The sequence below is a fragment of the Trachypithecus francoisi genome, unplaced genomic scaffold (genome assembly GCF_009764315.1).
Source record: "Trachypithecus francoisi isolate TF-2019V2 unplaced genomic scaffold, Tfra_2.0 Lachesis_group1, whole genome shotgun sequence".
Taxonomy (NCBI): domain Eukaryota; kingdom Metazoa; phylum Chordata; class Mammalia; order Primates; family Cercopithecidae; genus Trachypithecus; species Trachypithecus francoisi.
In genome coordinates, this window is record NW_022681454.1 from 99,122,145 (window position 1) to 99,142,278 (window position 20,134).

The 20,134-nt window shown below is 37.0% G+C and overlaps 1 protein-coding gene across 1 annotated transcript in view; it reads right to left on the bottom strand.

Moving 5' to 3' along the window:
• The window catches only part of MANBA (mannosidase beta), a 147,365-nt gene that overhangs the window by 55,252 nt on the left and 71,979 nt on the right, over positions 1-20,134 (bottom strand). Inside the window, 3 exon segments of the mRNA XM_033214886.1 lie at positions 1,068-1,219; positions 18,164-18,274; positions 19,473-19,648. Of these exon segments, the coding sequence (XP_033070777.1) occupies positions 1,068-1,219; positions 18,164-18,274; positions 19,473-19,648 (439 nt within the window).

Below are 20,134 nucleotides of genomic sequence, written 5' to 3' on the forward strand. Positions count from 1 at the left end.
GTTTGAAACTGCTGTCCTACATAGTTTTCCACTCTTTTTTGCTTTTGTGGCAAAAGTAGCTAAAATCCACTCATTTAGCATGAATCCTATAAAGAGCACTTTTTTTTTTTTTCTTTTTTTTTTACCTATATTCCCAGTGCACATCAGATCTCTGGGCTTGTTCTCCTGTATATCTGCTACATTGCATCCTCTGACCATATCTGCTACATTGTATCCTCTGACCAGCTGGCTCCCAGTTTCCTCCCCACCCTCCCACAACCGCACCTCCATAACACACAAGATTTTTTTTTTTAGCTCTTTTGTTAAGATAAAAGTAAAAGAATATGCAAATACCTTAGCATAGAAAGGTAAATATGGGACTGGGCCCGGTGGCTTACACCTGTAATCCCAGCACTTTGGGAGGCCGAGGCAGGTGGATCATTTGAGTTCAGGAGTTCAAGACCAGCCTGGCCCACATAGTGAAACCCCGTCTCTACTAAAAATACAAAAATCAGCTGGGCAGTAGTGGCCTGCGCCTGTAATCCCAGTTACTTGGGAGGCTGAGGCAGGAGAATCGCTTGAGCCTGGGAGGCGGAGGTTGCAGTGAGCTGAGATTCTGCCACTGCACTCCAGTCTGGACAACAGAGTAAGACTCTGTCTCAAAAAAAGAAGAAAAAAAAAAAAGAAGAAAGGTAAATATGTGTTCTTATCTTTCAAAACCATGCTCAAAGACATTTAAGGTATCATTTGAAAAGATGAAACTAGTTGAATTTAATATTTTTTTCAGGAACTATTCAAAATACTAATTAGTCATTTTCTTATTTCTCCAGAGTAAACATATAATAGTTTTCTAAAATTGAATGGCTTCAACAGTCTCAAATAGTTTGGCTCTAAGACCACCTGTAGCCCAGGAGAATGGAATATATGATTTTTAAAATCCTGTCCATTCTAAAATTTCCATCATCTAGAATTCTATACTACCTGTTAGTTCCTTGCCCAGGGACTAAAGAAAGTAAAAATGAGTAAATCTCAAGCTTTGCGGGACTTTTAATTAAAAGAGGAACAAGAAAAGAAGGACAGTAACTCACAACTCAGAGGTTACTCGGTCCTGGAATGAATCTGCTGGGATCCAGTTTGAGCCTTTTAGAAATATGGGAAATCCATTAATTTTGAAATAGAAACTCAAACCAGGAGACCCTTTTATGGGCTCTTCTATAAGTTCCACTGTCCTAAAATAAACCTGCAATGAACAGAATTAAATGATGAATATCAAATTTAAAACATAAGCAAAATAGTTTTTTTAAAAAAGAAGCAGACCTTTTTGAAAAATGTACATTCAGTAGTTTAATGTTAATTTTCCTCTTTACTATGAAGCACATAATGTGGAAATGTACATTTCAGGAATATACACATATAAATTATTGCTAGCATCTGTTATTTCTCTTTTAAAAGAGAAATATAGAAACTACTAAAGAGCTCCTGTAGTCTTCCACATGAAATAGGCATTTGTGATAACATCAAAAAAGACTATTTGAAGATAACATTTCTGAATTAAAACAAAAACATGCTATTTTAAAAAAACAGAAAAAAATGCTGTCTTTGAAAAACACATTCTCATTTCAGTGTGTTAAAAGGTAGCCAAACATACATCTTAGAATCAAATGTTATAACTTAACAACTTTGCAATCTTAATAACACATTACCATAAAATCACTTTGTTCAATGGGTAATTTAATCCTAATTACACATGAAACTCAATGTTTGAGCACGCTCTGATTTCTTGACTGGAGATGTACGTGGTGTTCTAATGGAAGTAGACAGGCGAGGAGCACGCACTCGGTGCTGTTGGTGCTCTGGAGAGGAAGCAGAGGCTCCATCCTGGGGACAGCCTAGCCAGGTTTTCCCCCAGTTAAGCATGGGCAGCAAGTCCCCAGATAGAGAAGCTTTGATGTTTTTATCAAAATCTTTATTCTTGCCAGCCATAAATTGGATCAAGTTTATATGAGAAGAGTTTATACCAATAAAGCCTAGCCTTAAGCCAAAAACACACATTTCTCTAACTTAAAAAATCAGTGAATGAATTAGTCAAATTATTTCATGTAATAAAAGTATCCACCATTCTGCTTCCTGACTCCTGCCTTTATTTATGTGAAATGACAAAAGGTATCAGAATTAACTTTACAAGAAGATACAGAATATGTCCTGCCTAAGGAGGATCTTGACACGCAATGATCACTCCTGCTTCAGGGTTGCAAAACGTCAAGAATGCACAGTGATTTTCAGAGGTGACTTTTAAAACACCATTGATGGTGGGTTCCAATATCTAGAACAATGCGTGGTCCTTTAAGTGTGGCCTGGGGACTCCAGGAGGTCCCCTGGAGACTTTCAGTGGGTCCTTGACTTTACTTAGAGTAAAACTAAAACACTATTTGCCTTTATCTCTCTCAGTCTCTGAGTGTCAGTGGAATTTTCCAGAGACTACATGATGTGTGTCTACTTCATCACTCTGACAGCTAATGGAATGTGTGCTGTGTATTCCATTGTGATGTAGCTCTGTGGCAGAGGTTTATGGTATGAAGCAGTGCGTTTTCAGAGATTAACTCAGTTTGTTCTCAGTACTTTTACTGTGCTCTTACTATTAATAGCTGTCTTTGATTTTTCCTGCTGTAATCTCTGTACCCTCATTGTTGTTCAATAAATTCTTACTTTGAGCCCCAAAGTTTCCCTTGCAAACTACACAGAAGCACAAAAGGAGTAGGTACTACTCTTCACAGCAATATTTTTAAGTTTTCAAATAAAAACAAATTCTAATTTTAATTGAAACTCATTTTACACTTTAGTAATATTTTATCTTGTTCTAAAAGAAAATTTATTTATAATACTTTTGTCTAATTTAGGGATGAATTGTCAAAATGAGATCAGAAGCCTTACCTTCTCACTAGCCTGGCCAACATGGTGAAATCCTGTCTCTACTAAAAACACAAAAATTAGCTGGGTGTGGTGGTGCATGCCTGTAATCCCAGCTACTTGGGAGGCTAAGGCAGGAGAATCACTTGAACCTGGGAGGCGGAAGTTGCAGTCAGCCAAGATCATGCCATTGCACTCCACCCTGGGCTACAGAGCAAGACTCCTTCTCAAAAAAAAAAAAGAAGACTTACCTTCTCAACATATAACTACACTATCTGTCTATAAGGTTGCTGAAAAAAGTGAAACTGACAGACAGTCTTTTGACTCATGGAAGGGAAGAATCTACTCTAAAGAAACTGGGTAAAATTATGAATAAGAAGTGAAATTATGATGAAAGCCATCTTTCTCTCTACTTTATGGATGTTAATAACTTATCTTTTTGTGCATTTTGCAATGAAACATTTTAAAATAATATTTATGGTGCCAGTTAAGTTGTAGTGTCTCATTGAGACAAATCATTCACAGTATGAAGAAAAGAGAATTGAATATTTAAACTTATACATGATAAGCTCATTAAAAGTCAAACCGTGTTTATTACATCTTTTCAAACTAGACATGAAAAACCCACTGGAGCATCTTACAGGGTTAGTTATGCACTCCTGGCTGGAGAAGTACACATACTAGCTGAGAGATAGTTGTACTGCTGACATTGCAGAATGCTTACTAGATGGAAAGTCAGCAAAGGAAATAACAGCACTGCCACTTTGCAATGACAGAGTAACTTGTCTAGCTGAGAGATTTGACTGCAGTATGAAGACTGGCCTGATATCTCCTCTGAAATAATCATACTTTTGCTTTGCAAATGAGTGAATCTCCTGATATAGATGGACTTGTCAGTTTGCTTGTATTTGTCTGTTATCAACACAATAAATCATCAAAAGTCTTCTTTTCTGTGAATTTTTGGCAACAATACACAAGAGGTGCGGAAATAGTCAAAGTACTAAATAACTTTTTGAATCTCAGGGTTATCCTGTAATTACTGTGTTAACATTGGCACTGATGTTACAAAAGCAGTGGTAGGTAATACTGCTGCTGCCTTAGCAGGAATCAAGCCAGTAGCTCCAAACTGCTAGTAGTCGTTACATCTTTCACCTTCATGCATTAGCAGGAAAATGAAAAAAGCCAGTTTCACTTAAGAATGTCCTTGATAAAGCAGTAAACATTAATTTCATTAAATCCCAACCCTCAGTATGCATAATTTTAATACCCTGCGTTATGAAATGAGCAATACCCATAAAGCGCCATTCACAATAGATAGCTGGAGGAAAAGCCTCTGGGCCATTATTAGAGTTGTATGTAAGCTGAATTGGCCTTGTTCCTGACACTCCATTTTTACTTGATAGAAGGACTGACAGACAACCGATGGTTATTCAGTTATTGAATACTTGGCAGACATTCTCTAAAAAATGAATGAAGTGAGCCTATCATTTCAAGGAAAACAACTGGCAGTGTTTGTGGCTAAGGATAAAACTCAAACTTTCAAGTAAAAATTGGGATTAGGGAAAACTTGCATCTACTACCTTATGGTAGTAGCTACTTACTTTAAAACTTTTTAGATGTCAATTTTGGCTTTTGTTGACATTGCTTTTGGTGTTTTAGACATGAAGTCCTTGCCCATGCCTATGTTCTGAATGGTATTACCTAGGTTTTCTTCTAGGGTTTTTATGGTTTTAAGTCTAAAATTTAAGTCTCTAATCCACCTTGAATTAATTTTTGTATAAGGTGTAAGGAAGGGATCCAGTTTCAGCTTTCTACTTATGGCTAGCCAGTTTTCTCAGCACCATTTATTAAATAGGAAATCCTTTCCCCATTTCTTGTTTTTGTCAGGTTAAACTAAACAGCTACTGCACAGCAAAAGAAACTACCATCAGAGTGAACAGGCAACCTACAGAATGGGAGAACATTTTTGCAATCTACTCATCTGACAAAGGGCTAATATCCAGAACCTACAAAGAACTCAAACAAATTTACAAGAAAACAAAAACAACCTCATCAAAAAGTGGGCAAAGGATATGAACAGACACTTCTCAAAAGAAGACATTTATGTGAAAAAATGCTCATCATCACTAGCCATCAGAGAAATGCAAATCAAAACCACAATGAGATACCATCTCACACCAGTTAGAATGGCAATCATTAAAAAGTCAGGAAACAACAGGTGCTAGAGAGGATGTGGAGAAATAGGAACACTTTTACACTGTTGGTGGGACTGTAAACTATTTCCATTGTGGAAGACAGTGTGGCAATGCCTCAAGGACCTAGAACTAGAAATACCATTTGATCCAGCCATCCCATTACTGGGTATATATCCAAAAGACTGTAAATCATGCTGCTGTAAAGACACATGTACATGTATGTTTATTGAGGCACTATTCACAATAGCAAAGACTTGGAACCAACCCAAATGTCCATCAATGACAGACTGGATTAAGAAAATGTGGCACATATACACCATGGAATACTATGCAGCCATAAAAAAGGATGAGTTCATGTCCTTTGTAGGGACATGGATGTAGCTGGAAACCATCATTCTCAGCAAACTATCACAAGAACAGAAAACCAAACACTTCATGTTCTCACTCATAGGTGGAAATTGAACAATGAGAACACTTGGACACAAGAAGGGGAGCATCACACACCAGGTCCTATTGTGGGGAGGGGGAGGGAGGAGGGATAGCATTAGGAGATATACCTAATGTAAATGGCGAGTTAATGGGTTTAGCACACCAACATGGCACATGTATACATATGTAACAAACCTGCACGTTGTGCACATGTACCCTAGAACATAAAGTATAATAAAAAAAAACTTTTTAGATGACATCAGTGGTGATATTAACAAATGTGATATTATAAAAGGAAATGTTTCAACATTTAGAAGATCTGTAACTCTGAAGAAACAAACATTTTCCAATAACCAATGCTTTAGATTACAATATCATGTAATATGGGTAAATAATTCAAACAAAGTGCAAGATAGACCAATGGATTTTAATGTAAGAGAATAAAAAGTTCATTGGTTAGTTGCAATTCACACTGCAACTAACCTTTAAGAAACTATCCTTTGTTAAAAGAAAATCCACAATTTATCTGAAAAGACTATTTTTTCCCTTTTCCAAGTATATCTGTGTGAGGTCAGATTTCCTTAATCTGTTTCAACTGAAACAACATATTGCAAATTGACTGAAGGCAGATGCAGATGAGAATCCCTTTGTCTCCTACTAAATAAGACATTAAAGTGACTTGATAACATGTAAAACTGTCATTATTTCCACTAGTTTTTTTGTTAATATATTTTTTATAAAATAAGTCATATATAAAAATAGTCATATGTGCCATGAGTTTATTATGGTTATTTAAAATGAATAAGTAAATATTTAATTCCCAGTTTTAATATTTAACATGGTAAATATCGGTACATATAACCCATATAAACAAAAGCATGTTGTGGTTTTCAATAACTTTTGTAAGTATAATGCAGTGCTGAGTCCAGAAAAATTTGAGAATCACTACCGCAGAAAATAGAATTTATTTATTTCTTAATATCTATGAAGGCTACAAATTGTATTAACTATACAACATAATACTTTCCAGCACATTTTTCCTTTCTGTGCAAATGCTCTTATAAAAAGACATCTCTCCCTATCCCCCAACTCTTGCAATAACAAGTTATGACTGGGGTGACAAATGAACCCAAACCACCTGACAGTGCCTCAGAGGTGAAGTAGTAATCACCAGCCACCTTTCCCTCTGGGCATTCTTTGACAAGTGAAAAGCTCCTGCTTCTGTGATAAGTGTCAGTAATTTTCCACGTCCTCTGGCAATCTTGAAGTCACATAAAAGCCTTCTTCTACAACAGGTATTTTACTTCAGAGAAAATAATGGGTTCTAAAACATTTCTTGAAAAGACCCTTGAGTAACACATATTTGCATCCAAAGTAAATATATAATCTTCATATGAGACTAAAATTTTTTAAACAGTCCAACAAAGCAAATTATTGTCTAACGGTATGAAAAAGGTATAAATACCTAAGAAACTAAAAAATGTGTAAGTCGGGCAGTTTGAAAATTAAAAATTTTAACTTCTAAATTTTTATCTATTTTTGAAGTTTCTATTAATTCCTCACTAAATCCGTGTTTTTATGAACTTCATAAACATTTCATTTTCAAAACAGAAGGATTAACTTTAAAAGTGCAGGATAGTTGAATGCATTCTTTCAAACAAGAATTAAGGATATCTGAACTAAAGAGCTTAAGAGGTACGTGACTGATAAACACGGTACTCCTCAAATTTCTTTCTCTGGCAGACGAAACAGATGATATGTAATGAATCATTGATTCATAAGCCCAAGGCCACTTCTCAGCTGTTTGTAATCAGATACTTAAAAAGCTGTAATAGCATCACTAGATTTTCAAAAGGGCAATTTTCTTCTTAAAAAGAAACCCACTTATTTCTAAACGTTGTCAAATGTCAAACCTGCTAAAATCCTTTTACATATATTTTAAGAGACAATCAAACACTGCATTTCTGTCTTTGTTCTGAAAGTGCTCTAGCGTGTAAAAGTATTGAGAAAACAAGCTCTGGGTCTCCACAAATAGCTCTTGTCAACCAGGTCCCTGCAGGATGACACAAGAGACATTACTTTGTTGTGCCCTTGCAATTTGCAGATAGCACAACCAGAAGTTAACAGATTAACATTAACATTGGCACAGTTATCTATCCTTGTAGCCAGATGTGTATCTAGTATATCTGACACCAGATAGGATCACTTTTTAAGACCTCCTCTTCTATATGACAAAGTTATTTTCAGTAGAAGTAATGAAATGAAATGAATAATGATAATTCCAGAAAAGAATGTCCAGAAAAGAATGTAGACATTAAAAATTTTCTTTCACTGAACTTTGCATAATCATGCCAGTTTTTTAAAAGGTAAAACGAATATTAGAGTACAAAAAAGGAAAAGTTAATAGATTCAAGTTCTGATTATACTAATATATTTAATAAACTCATAAAGGGAATAACATACATAATGGTATGCTATAGTAAGAAATAATAATATTTGCTATTTTCAGCCTTATCTTCTAAAAATCTGTCAACAACTTTCTCAAAATGGATCTTCTTTGGACATACATGTTCAATGAAGGGTATAGCCAGATCTTTTGATTCATTTGTCATAGCTGATGGAAAAACACCTTTTGTTAATTGTAACTCAGAAATGTTCTTCCAGATGAGGACAGAGATATGCAAATATTTTAGAAAAGTATTAAACATAATAAGTTTGGTAGAGATTCATAAAAATTCCACATCACATTCAACTCCAAAAAATACAGTCATATCCATGCCTTTGTTCTTTTGACTTTCGTTCAAACTACTTACAAATGCCTCTGAGGTATTAAAAAAAAAAATCCCATTTCTCAAGTAGTTCTTCTGTAAAATCACAGAAAATGATTGTGAACACAGATACTATTTGATTCACTGCTGTGAGAACAACTGTCCAGTTCTTAGGGACAACAATTGGGGCGTTTGGCATTGCTATGTGGATTTCTCTGAGCTATGGAAAACCAGCAACTCTTTGTTACTTCTCCTGGCACTCTTCTTCAAAATTTGATTCTTTTTTCTATGTAAATGTCTATTTCCTTATATTTTGTTGCTACACAGGAAATAGGCTTCACTAAAATTTCTGTGCACTTACCTTCAAAGTCTTCAAAGAAGACTTGTAAAGTTGGGAATTTCACTGTACGTTGTTCAAGATAGAGTCTGACTATTTGCAAATATTTTTGTATGTGATTAATGTCATCTAAAACTACACTGGAAAAAAGATAATTCCAAAGAGAGAACTGCATACAGCAGAGTGAAACATCTGAGCTGATTCATGTGTCCACATTTTCTTTGGATTACATGGTTCTTCAAAGTTGAGATAACTTTTCAAAATTTTTCTACAGTGACCCAGCTTCATAATGAACCTTCCATCTTGTCTAGGAAAGATTTTCTGCAGCTTTTCCCATCAATGAGGTGAGATGAGAAAGAATGAATACAATTTTTCCGAAGTTCTAATAAAAAAATCACACAGGAAAAAAAAGTTTCCAAAAAAGCAAATTCCACAAGGCTCAGAGAATAATTTCCAAGAGGCTGAAATATTTTTGGGGATTAATTTCTTTGATTTTTGCATGAACTCCACAGTGAATACTGGCCACATATGCAGCATCTTTTATCCTGGACAATGGCAGAGGTTTATGAAATAATAATCCCATTCCTTGAAGCTATTTTCTGTGCATTCTGCAGCAGTTTTTCTGGAAATATGAGAATGACTCCTTTATTTCCATTCTACCACCTTCTATATGACCAATTCACACATTTGATCTCTGTTTCCAGAAATGTAAGAATGACTTCTTTATTTCCACTCTGCCACCTTCAGTATAGGCCTATCTGACCAATTCACACATTTGATCTCTGTTTAAAGTGTTCAGAGTGCTGTCAAAAAGAATTCCAGCCAGGCAGTGGCTCATGCCTATAACCCCAACACTTTGGGAGGCTGAGGCAGGAGGATTGCTTTTGGACAGGAGTGCGAGACCAGCCTGGGCAACGTGGCAGGTTGTGTTGCAAAACCCATTTACTGTCTGCACCTAGAGCTAACTTCTCCCCATCTCCAGAAAAATAAAATAGGCAAGGCATGGTAGCATGTGCCTGTAGTAGTCCTAGCTACTTAGGGGGATAAGGTAGGAGGATCACGGGGGCCCAGAAGTTCAAAGCTGCAGTGAGCTAAGAGCAGCCTGGGTGACAGAGTAAGCCCCTGCCTCTAAAAAGAACAAAATAATAATAATAATTCCAAAGTATTTTTTTCAATATCTTCCACCCCCTACTAAAGCATACCACTGATGTCATGTTTTAGCTTGACTCTTTCTTTAGTTTTAAAACAACAAATTTAAAAGAATAAAGTTCAATTCTAAAGACATCATTAAAATTAGTAGAATATAGTTCATACATTAACTAAAACATGCACTTACCAAGCAAAATATTACACATTACACCTCGGAATCCATAGCTTTCTCAATTGTAAATTTAAAGCATAAAAATAACTCCAAGAGATCATGTCAAATTGAAGTAACTTATGATGAGTTTCTCCTTTTTTATAATCACTGTGCTATTGGTGTTTATTTCTAATCTGTAATGCTTTTAAACGCAGGCATGTATAGGACAGGGAATGGAGGCGCAAACTGTGTTCAAAGCAAGCTCAAACAATTCCAAACTGTTATAAATTTGTTTTCAAAATGACTGCATGAAGCTGAATCTTCATCTATCTGGGAATGACTGTATAACTAAGAGTACTCCAGGCCAGGTGCGGTGGCTCACACCGGTAATCCCAGCACTTTGGGAGGCAGAGGTGGGAAGATCACTTGAGGTCGGGAGTTTGAGACCAGCCTGACCAACATGGAGAAACCTCAACTCTACTAAAAATACAAAAATTAGCCGGGCATGGTAGTGCATGCCTGTAATCCCAGTTACTCAGTAGGCTGAGGCAGGAGAATCTCTTGAACCTGGGAGGCAGAGGTTGCGGTGAGCCGAGATCGTGCCATTGCACTCCAGTGTGGGCAACAAGAGACAACTCTGTCTCAAAAAAAAAAAAAAAATACTCCAAATTAACTTTCATGTAGAATATAAAGTCTATTAGAGGACTGGTAATAAAAGTGTGCTAAATCTAAGCATACATGTATATTATTAACATTCAAGAGTAACCAAACACAGGTAGAACTTAGACCAATATATGACTGGGGGAGGGCTAGGGTAGGAGAAGTATTCTATCACTGGCATTATTTATTAATAGAATTGCCAGTATATAGTAATAATGAAAAACAGGCCAATGTATAGTCTACACACAAGGCACCCACTTACTGTCTGCACCTAGGGCCAACTGCTCCTATGGCCCACCTGGGAAAGCCACTGCCTATAGCCATCTTGGAAATCTTTAATAAAACTTCTGACAAGGATAAGGCCAAAAGGACAGGGTACTGGGTTGAACAGTGTCCCCCCAAAATTCATGTCCACCCAAAAATGTAACCTTATTTGGAAATAAGGTCTTTGCAAATATATTTAGTTTAGTTAAAACAAGGTCATACTGGGCCCTAACCCAATGACTGGTGTAGTTATACGAAAAGGAAACAAGAGACACACACAAGGAGAAAGCTATATGATGGTGGAGACAGAGATCAGAGTGATGCATCTACAAGTCAAGGAATGCCAGCAATGATGAGAAGCTGGTGGGGGCAAGGAAGAATTCTTTCCCAGAGCCTTTGGAAGGAACATGGCTCTGCCAACATCTTGATTTTGGACTCCAGCCTCCAAGACTGTGAGAAAATAAATTTTAAGATACTCAGTTTATAGTAATTTGTAATGATAGACCTAGAAACCTAATACAGAAAGAGATACATTTCATAATCTCTGTGCCCTCTCAATACAAAAATACATCTTGATTATTCTTAATTCCACATTATTTGGCTATGTACTTTTAAGGTCTTTAGAGAGCCAAGAGTAGCACTTAGAAAAAATTCCACTAGTATTACGTTGGTTTTTTGCCCTGTGGAATTTGCAAAGATGAAGACAGGAATTTAAGAAACAAAGAACAAAGTGACATTAAAAAAAAAAAAAACAAATAAAAACACTGTAAAAGAAAAAAATTCCCAATTGTTTTTGTAATTGTAATAGCCATGGACAATCATTCACCTCTTCTGGCTTGGGAATTATGAAATACAAGTTTTAGTTGATTATAGAATACCTATTATTACATCTATTTTCCTACAATAATTTAATTGGAGAATCTTGATCCCAGGATCAAATGTACACAGCAACAGCCTTCTGCTGCTTTTAGCAAAACGATACCTTATACATAGAATACCTGGGAAATTCTTATAAAATCAATTATGTGTAAGAGAAATATCAACTAATTGGTTTCCTGTTTTTCCATAAAGGCAAGTCATAATAAGCATTCAAAAATATGTATTAGTTCGGGGCCGGGCGCGGTGGCTCAAGCCTGTAATCCCAGCACTTTGGGAGGCCGAGACGGGCGGATCATGAGGTCAGGAGATCGAGACCATCCTGGCTAACACGGTGAAACCCCGTTTCTACTAAAAAATACAAAAAACTAGCCGGGCGAGGTGGCAGGGGCCTGTAGTCCCAGCTACTCGGGAGGCTGAGGCAGGAGAATGGCGTAAACCCGGGAGGCGGAGCTTGTAGTGAGCTGAGATCCGGCCACTGCACTCCAGCCTGGGCCACAGAGCGAGACTCCGTCTCAAAAAAAAAAAAAAAAAAAGTATTAGTTCATTAAAACATGTTATCCAGTCAATTCAGTACAATCAATTAGTAGGATAAAAACACTGAGTTAACCTGGGCAGAGAATGGGAAAAACTGATTGGTCAGATTTTTTATTCCATTTACCCAGAGTATCCTCTCCCATTCCCACTTAAAACACAAAACTTTTTCTTTCGTTAAAAAATCAATTTGGTTTCCCAAACTGATAAAGTTAACTCTCCCAGACTCACATTCTAAGGTCCCTCATGCAATGATTTATTTGGCAGACTTTATGATATCCCAACATTTATTTTTTATCTTGTTATTTATTCATGTTTAAATTGCCTGTTGACATTTTTTCAATATATTACCTCCCTTCTTGCTTAAACCATTTCCCCAGTGTCACTCAACATAAGAAAATTCTCAGTCATCAAAATATTCTGCCATGTTCACAAAGAAATGTAGTCAGCACTTTCTTCTCTCTCGAGTGCCTGCATTCTTTCATGATTCCATACATTTCTGCTGTATGGGCTGCATTCAAAATCTGTAACTTCCCCAGGACCTTTTGTCTGAGTCAAATATGCTGCTGATACACTCAGTTAAAAAAAAAAAAAAAAAAAAATCCTAAACATGTTTCTAAGCTCAATGGAAGAGGAGAGGCAAGAAAGAAAGATATAAAACTGAAGCAAGATGGATTTCAATGAGGTATATTTAAAGTAGAATTATTTTTGCATAAAGCAAGCCCATGGTAACAATAAAGCCATCAGGAAACAAGAGCAATAGAGGTGAGATAAGGAGGGGCTGATGATGAGAAAACAGTGTTCGATGTTCCGTCTGACACAGTACTAAGTGCTGGTGAGCATGAGGAGCCTTGGCAAGTCTCATATAACCACTTTGGATGGCAGTTTAGCATAACCAAAAAAGCTGAACTCATGCATCCTCCATAATCATGCAATTCCACTCCCAGCAGATAGGCCATTGGGGGCGTACACGCTCCAAGTGTTATATCAGTAATGTTCACAGCAGCATTACTTGGAATAGCCAAAACTGGCAATTATTCAAATTGCAACAGCAAAATGTGCAGTATGATAAAATCTTATACAACTTAAATAGACAAACTACAGTTACACAGAACAACAAACAGCAGTTCCCCCTTATTTACAGAGGATACACTCCAAGACCCCCAGTAGGTGCCTGAAACTGCAGATAGTACCGAACCCCATATATACTATGATTTTTTCCATCTGATAAAGGAGAAGGCTGCTAAGCGACTAACAGGTGGATAATGTATACAGCAAGGATAAGCTCAACAAAGCAATGATTCATGTCCTGGACAAGACAGGGCAGGACAGCACGAGATTCCATCATGCTACACAGAACAGTGAGCAATTTAAAACTCACGAATTGCTTATTTCTGGAGTTTTCCATTTACTATTTTCAGACCACAGTTGACTACGGGTAACTGAAACCACAGATAAGGAGGCACTACTATATCTAAATGTCAAAAATATAATGTTGAGCCAAATTAGTCACACACCAAAGAATACATGCTATATGGTTCCATGTACAGGAAATTCAAAAACAGACAAAAGTAACCTAGTGACGGATGTCAGGACAGTGGATCTTTGGGAAGGAAACGGGTCATTATTGGGGAGGCTCACAGAAGGGAGGGGGGAGTTTGAGGTGTGAAGTGCTAGTAATTAATGTTCTGTTTCTTGAACAGGATGACAGTTACACGAGTGTTTATTTTCTCATAACTCATTAAGCTTTTCACTTATGGCTTGTGTATTTTTCTGTATGTGTTATATTTCACAATAAATAAAAAATAAAATGTTATTTGACCAAAACTCCCTAGCTTTCTTTCTCAGGTTTACTTTTTCACCCTAAAACTCCACTGACAAAAGAGTTTGCAAGTCTTATAGAAAGAAAATGTACTTTAAGTGGTCCTAGAGAGCTTCAAAATGACCTCCATCCTCAAGCTGCATCCTCTCCTCCCAGGTGTTAGCTTTCACCACTATTATATCTCAAACAGAGCCCCTCATCCCAAAGCGAATCCATCCTCTTCTTATTTCCTACCTTGCAGAGACCTTGCCCTCTCAACTACCTCCCTGCTTTCTAACTCTTTTTAGTCTTTCCCTCGCTACCAGCCCCTTCCCATCAGGATTTTGCTGTTGCTTTTCATTCTCATAATGGTATCCTTTTCTATGTTGAAACCATTGCAAACTTGTAATAAAGTTGCAACAGTAATACAAAGAACTCCTATATGACCATCACCCAGAGACCCCCCCCCATTTAAGTTTTCATCAGTTGCCCCAATAACATTATGACAAAAAAGATCACTGCACTGCACCCACTTCGTACATAGTCTCTTCCAATGTGGAACAGTTCCTCAATCTTTCCTTGACATTTTTGAAGATTATAGTAGATTGAAGACTGAAGATTGAAGGCTCTTGTGTCCTTTCAATGTGTCACATTATTATTGAGTACCTCCTTACTTCCTGGAACAGCAAGATATTCCAGGCTCCAGCTCGAGAATCAGTCATTTCTCTAAAGAGCCCTGATTGCTTTTAGCACAGAGTGGTATTCCAGATCAAGATATGGGTCCTAAATCCATTCACTGCTACTAGAGAGCCACTCTTCCCAGGCGCTCTGAGAAAGGATTAGGAAATATGTAAAAAGAGCTAGGAAATATGAGTGAGTGTGTGTGTGTGTGTGTGTCTACCCACACATACACATGCATTTACATGGACATTTCTTTCTCTATCTGTCTACACATATTGAAAATCATGACTTCATACTCTTAGCTCCAATTCGAATCCATTGTAGCTTTGCCCCTTTCTATGTTGATACCACCTTTCTCCATTCATGAAAAGGCTGGCTTCCACCACTTCAATATATTTACTTATTTGTTCAGTTGCCTATGTGTAGCCAATCTGATCCCAACTGGCCACCATCACCACCTGGTTTAGGCATAGTTTCCAATCAGATATTTCCAGAAGAGTTGCCTATATTCACCATCTTTACTTCCTTGAGTCATTCCTCAACCCACTACAATTTGATTTCCATGCTGATCAAGGTGACCAGTAATCTCTTTGCCACCAAATCTAAAGGATCTTTCTCAATTCTTTTCTAATTTGAGCTCCCTTGCAGCATTCAAGACTCTGAACATTCTTTGCTTCTTAAAACACTCTTTCCCTCTGATTTCTGTGACTCCCTACTCAAATTGGTTTTCCCTCCACTTTGTCAACCATTCCTTCTTAGATTCTTCTACAGGCTTCTCCCCAAACCCCAACTTTACTTATTATGACTGACTGGGGTTCTGTCCTAGCTCTTTTCTCTGTGCCATCCCTAAGGTCTTTCATCCACTACCATGGCTACAATTATCTACATTCTGCTGACTTACACATCTATATCCTTAAGCCAGATGCAATCCCTAAGCTTAAGACCTATCTAATGAAACACCCATCAAATATTATTCCTTGGGTGTCTCTCAGTCACTCCACACAAAACATATCTACTGAAATAATTTCTACCCAACCCCTTCCCCCAAACCTTTTCTTCTTTCTGAGTAATGTAACTCAATGAACAGAGTTGCCATCTGTTCAGCAGCCCAAACCAGCAACTGAGGAACCATTCTTAACTCCTTTTGTCCCACTCCCACATCATCAAGCCTGCTGATGTTATATCCTAAATCTCTTTCAGATTTATTTCCTCAGCAATTCTGTAGACTAACCAATCCTCATTTCTTGTCTGAATTACCACCACAGTCTTCTAACTGGCTCCCTACTCTTACCATTCTTCCAATTTGATCTACACAATTTTTGTAAAATATGCATATAATCTTTACCCCCTCCTTAAAATCCTTCCAAGAATCCCGGCAGCACTCAGGACAGTGCTTGTTCCTTCATGTGGCTCATTAGGCCCTGCAGGACCTTGTCCTAGCTACTTTTACAACACCATCTCTTGTTCTTCAACTTCAAATTCAACCTTAGCTGCGTTGAAATTTCTTTCACTTGCACAAACGTGCAACATCCTTTCTAGCCCTTGGGCCCTCACATTCTTCTCCCTCTGCCTCTTTGCTACATTACTTGGCCAAATTCTACTTATCCCTCAGGACATAGGTTCTGGGAATCTTCCCAGAATGCCCCTGCTCTGTACTTCAATGGCACTCTCTACATCTCTAGAGTGCTAATTTATTCCAATGGCTCATTTAATGATTTCACTTCCCAATCAGATTATTAGCTCTACCAAGGTCTCAGAGAGAAACAGAAGCAGTGTCTTAGTCACAGCTCTATCACCAGGACCTAGCAAAATAGCCAAAACACAGTACGTGTGCCCTAAGTATGTACTGAATGAATCAGCCTCAAACATAGCAAATCTACAGCAGCCACAGCCAAAGAGCACATTTCACACACATGCATTAACTCAAACTGTGGGGCAGTTACATCCTCCTTCACTCCTGTTACTGCTTGATTCAAAGGTTGGCATCTTTATGTGTAATAAACAATAATACAATCATTTTAGCCTGAAAGAAAAAGAACTATTTCCTTTAGAAAAAGACAGAAGTTCCTCTTCGTTCTCTGCAGTAAGTTGGAATGACTCATTATTTTTTACATTTTCATGAAAACAACACACAACAAACTCACTGTGTGAGACAGTACACATCCTCTCAGCCAAGAGGGTTACAATAAGAGTGAATGCTTTGGCCCTTAAGATGGGTCCAGGATGTTCTCCCTGTACATAACTCCGCGCGCGTGCACGCACACACACACATACACACACACACACACACACACACACATATTCAGTGTCTCAGAAAATACACAGCATGACTGAACAAAAGAAAAATAGTAAATGCACTCTTGAAGGACATATCTCCACCCTTAGCATGTTGTCTGGCCCACAGGAGAGGCAATACCAAATATGAGAAGTGACACCAGCCAACTGTAAACACTGAAGCTGGTGTCCGGGAGAGGAGGAGATCTTTGAAGAGGGTTAATACTGTCTCTACTAACTATATGCCATGACTCTCATAAGCCATATCCAAGCCATCTCGTTTTTATTGTCCCCATTTTACATATTTTCAGATTAAGTAAGTAGCCTATAGCTAATACATAACAAAGTGCAGTTCTTTCCAATTCCTAGCACTATATCCCAAAATGGGTAAAACTGAAAAATCAGAAAACACTAGTAGAAGCATCTATTTAGAAAAATGAAGAAGAATGTCAGAGGAAATAAATAAAAGTTAAAAATTATTGGTTCTGAGGAGTAGGAAGTAGGAATAGGAAGTGTTGGGCAAGGGATTTTATTCTTCATATAAACTTCTAGTAATATTTGAGTTTTGAAATTACATGTGTATTATTTTGATATAAGGTACAATTTTAAATCATAGCAGGAGACTCCTTATTGACAAAATAATATCTAAAGTATGATCCATTTAGAAATATAAGGCCAGGCACAGTGGCTCATGCCTGTAATCCCAGCACTCTGGGAGGCCAAGGCAGTGCATCACTTAATATCAGGAGTTCAAGACCAGCCTGGTCAACATGGTGAACCCCATCTCTACTAAAAATACAAAAGTTAGCTGGGTATTGTGGCACGTGCCTGTAATCCCAGCTACTCGGGAGGCTGAGGCAGCAGAATTGCTTGAACCTGGGAGGTGGAGGTTGCGGTGAGCCGAGATTGTGCCATTGCACTCCAGCCTGGGGGACAGAGCAAGACTCTGTCTCAAAAAAAATTTTTTTTAAAGAAAAAAAATATATATATGTATACACACAGAGAGAGAGAAGCTTTTGAATGCTGTTACTAGAAATTGTCTCTGACGGGTGGAGACATAAGAGTTTTGATAGTTTCTTCTTTCCCCATGAAGCTCTGTATTACTATTTCTAAAAGAAATATAATTATTTCACAAAATATTTTAAATTACTTACTTACCTTAGCTGATTTTTCGATATTTAAGCCTCCATCCAGTTCAAAAAGAATAGTCATGTTGTACCCCGTCTGGTTTCCATGTCCATGAGGCCACCAAGTTTCTACAGTAATATTCTTTTAAGAAAACTAAGTAGTCACTCTAATATGTCATATTTTCAGCAAAAAAGATTCAAAGTATCACATCAATTTCTCATATAGTCAAGTATAAAACTCTAGGTTCTAAAACAATGTAAATCTCCCTACTTATATGATGCCAAATCACACCAATTCACTGATAATATTTAAAAATCAGCATGCTAGGAATCTAAAGCATCAAAAGCAAAAGGAAAGAACAAAATAACATGAGTGTTCAGAAAAACAACTCTTCCTATCTCTAACACCAAACTTACATTTATTCCACATTCTTTTTTTTTTTGAGACGGAGTCTCGCTCTGTCGCCCGGACTGGAGTGCAGTGGCCAATCTCAGCTCACTGCAACTCTGCCTCCTGGGTTTACGCCATTCTCCTGCCTCAGCCTCCCGAGTAGCTGGGACTACAGGCGCCAGCCACCTCGCCCGGCTAGTTTTTGTATTTTAGTAGAGACGGGGTTTCAGCGTATTAGCCAGGATGGTCTCGATCTCCTGACCTCGTGATCCGCCCGTCTCGGCCTCCCAAAGTGCTGGGATTACAGGCTTGAGCCACCGCGCCCGGCATTCCACATTCTTAACACTTAAAATGGGACTTTGAAGTTGACTCTTCTTTCAAGTCAAAAACTAAAAATCATTTTGAGTTCTTACTTTATCTCAACAGCTACTGAATGTTATTTTGCTCCATCTTTTTTAGTACACAATTATTAATTAGAGGAATAGAAAAAGGAAAAAGAAAAGATAAAAATAATCCATTCTATCTTGACGTATGAAAGATCATGAGTTTAGAATTAAAATTATGCATGTAGAATATAAGTATCAACAATTAAAATAATTGACAAGTACCAAAAATAACCACTGCTATTTAAATATAATCCATAGAATGTATTTTGGCTTCAGGATACTACAAATACTACAGAAAATTAAAATATAATGATAAAAATAAAATGAGAGGAAGAATTGCCAAATTAATGATATATTCTCTATTTTCTTAATCTTAAAATTTGGGAAAATCATTCTTTAGCTCATACAGAAAACATATGAGAGACTAAAAATAGAGAAGAAAACGACAAATATAAGCAGAGAAAGTAGATTTTTCTTTCATACTTAGTCCTTCCTTTCTAATCTTTTCTTTAGCACAGGTATTGCTTTTCATCCATTGCTTCTCAGGAAGTACCATCATTTACCTTGCTAATGTTCAAAAATAGCTCAACAATCCTTTTTCCAGGTTGAAGTTCAATATTGTACATCTGTTGTGTTTGCAACTTAGGGATGGCTATGATCACTTGACCACCAACTGGCTTTGAGCTGACAACATCAAATGTAGCCTCTATTTCCAGATTCCACTCCTGGGCACTCTTATCTAAAACATAAAAAGAAAAAAATATATAAAATGCTAAGCATTATCACTGCACTTCTCAGGATTCATTGAAGGTAAGACTAAAGCAGCTTCAAACCCAGTAAGTGCTCCACAATGCTGTCGTAATGAAAACTTCGTGGAAATTTTCTTTAATCTTCAGTTTAATCCTTCATTCTGAGGAAGAATAACAAAAATGATATATTTTATATAGACTTCCACTCTAAAAATGTTATGATTGTAAGTCATAAAACTTTATGGAGCATAAACAGAAAATAACAAATGGAAAGATAAAATAAATTTTCCAAGAATGATACACATTTGTTCCTTTTTATAAAGTAAAAATACTTTATAAAGTGAAAAGTAATAGTATTTTTACTTTATAATGTAAATGGGTTTTAAAATTATGTAATACATAAATTTATATGTATTAAAATTAATCAAATGTGAAAAAATAAAGTTACACTTGAAATGCAGATAATTTATACAAAA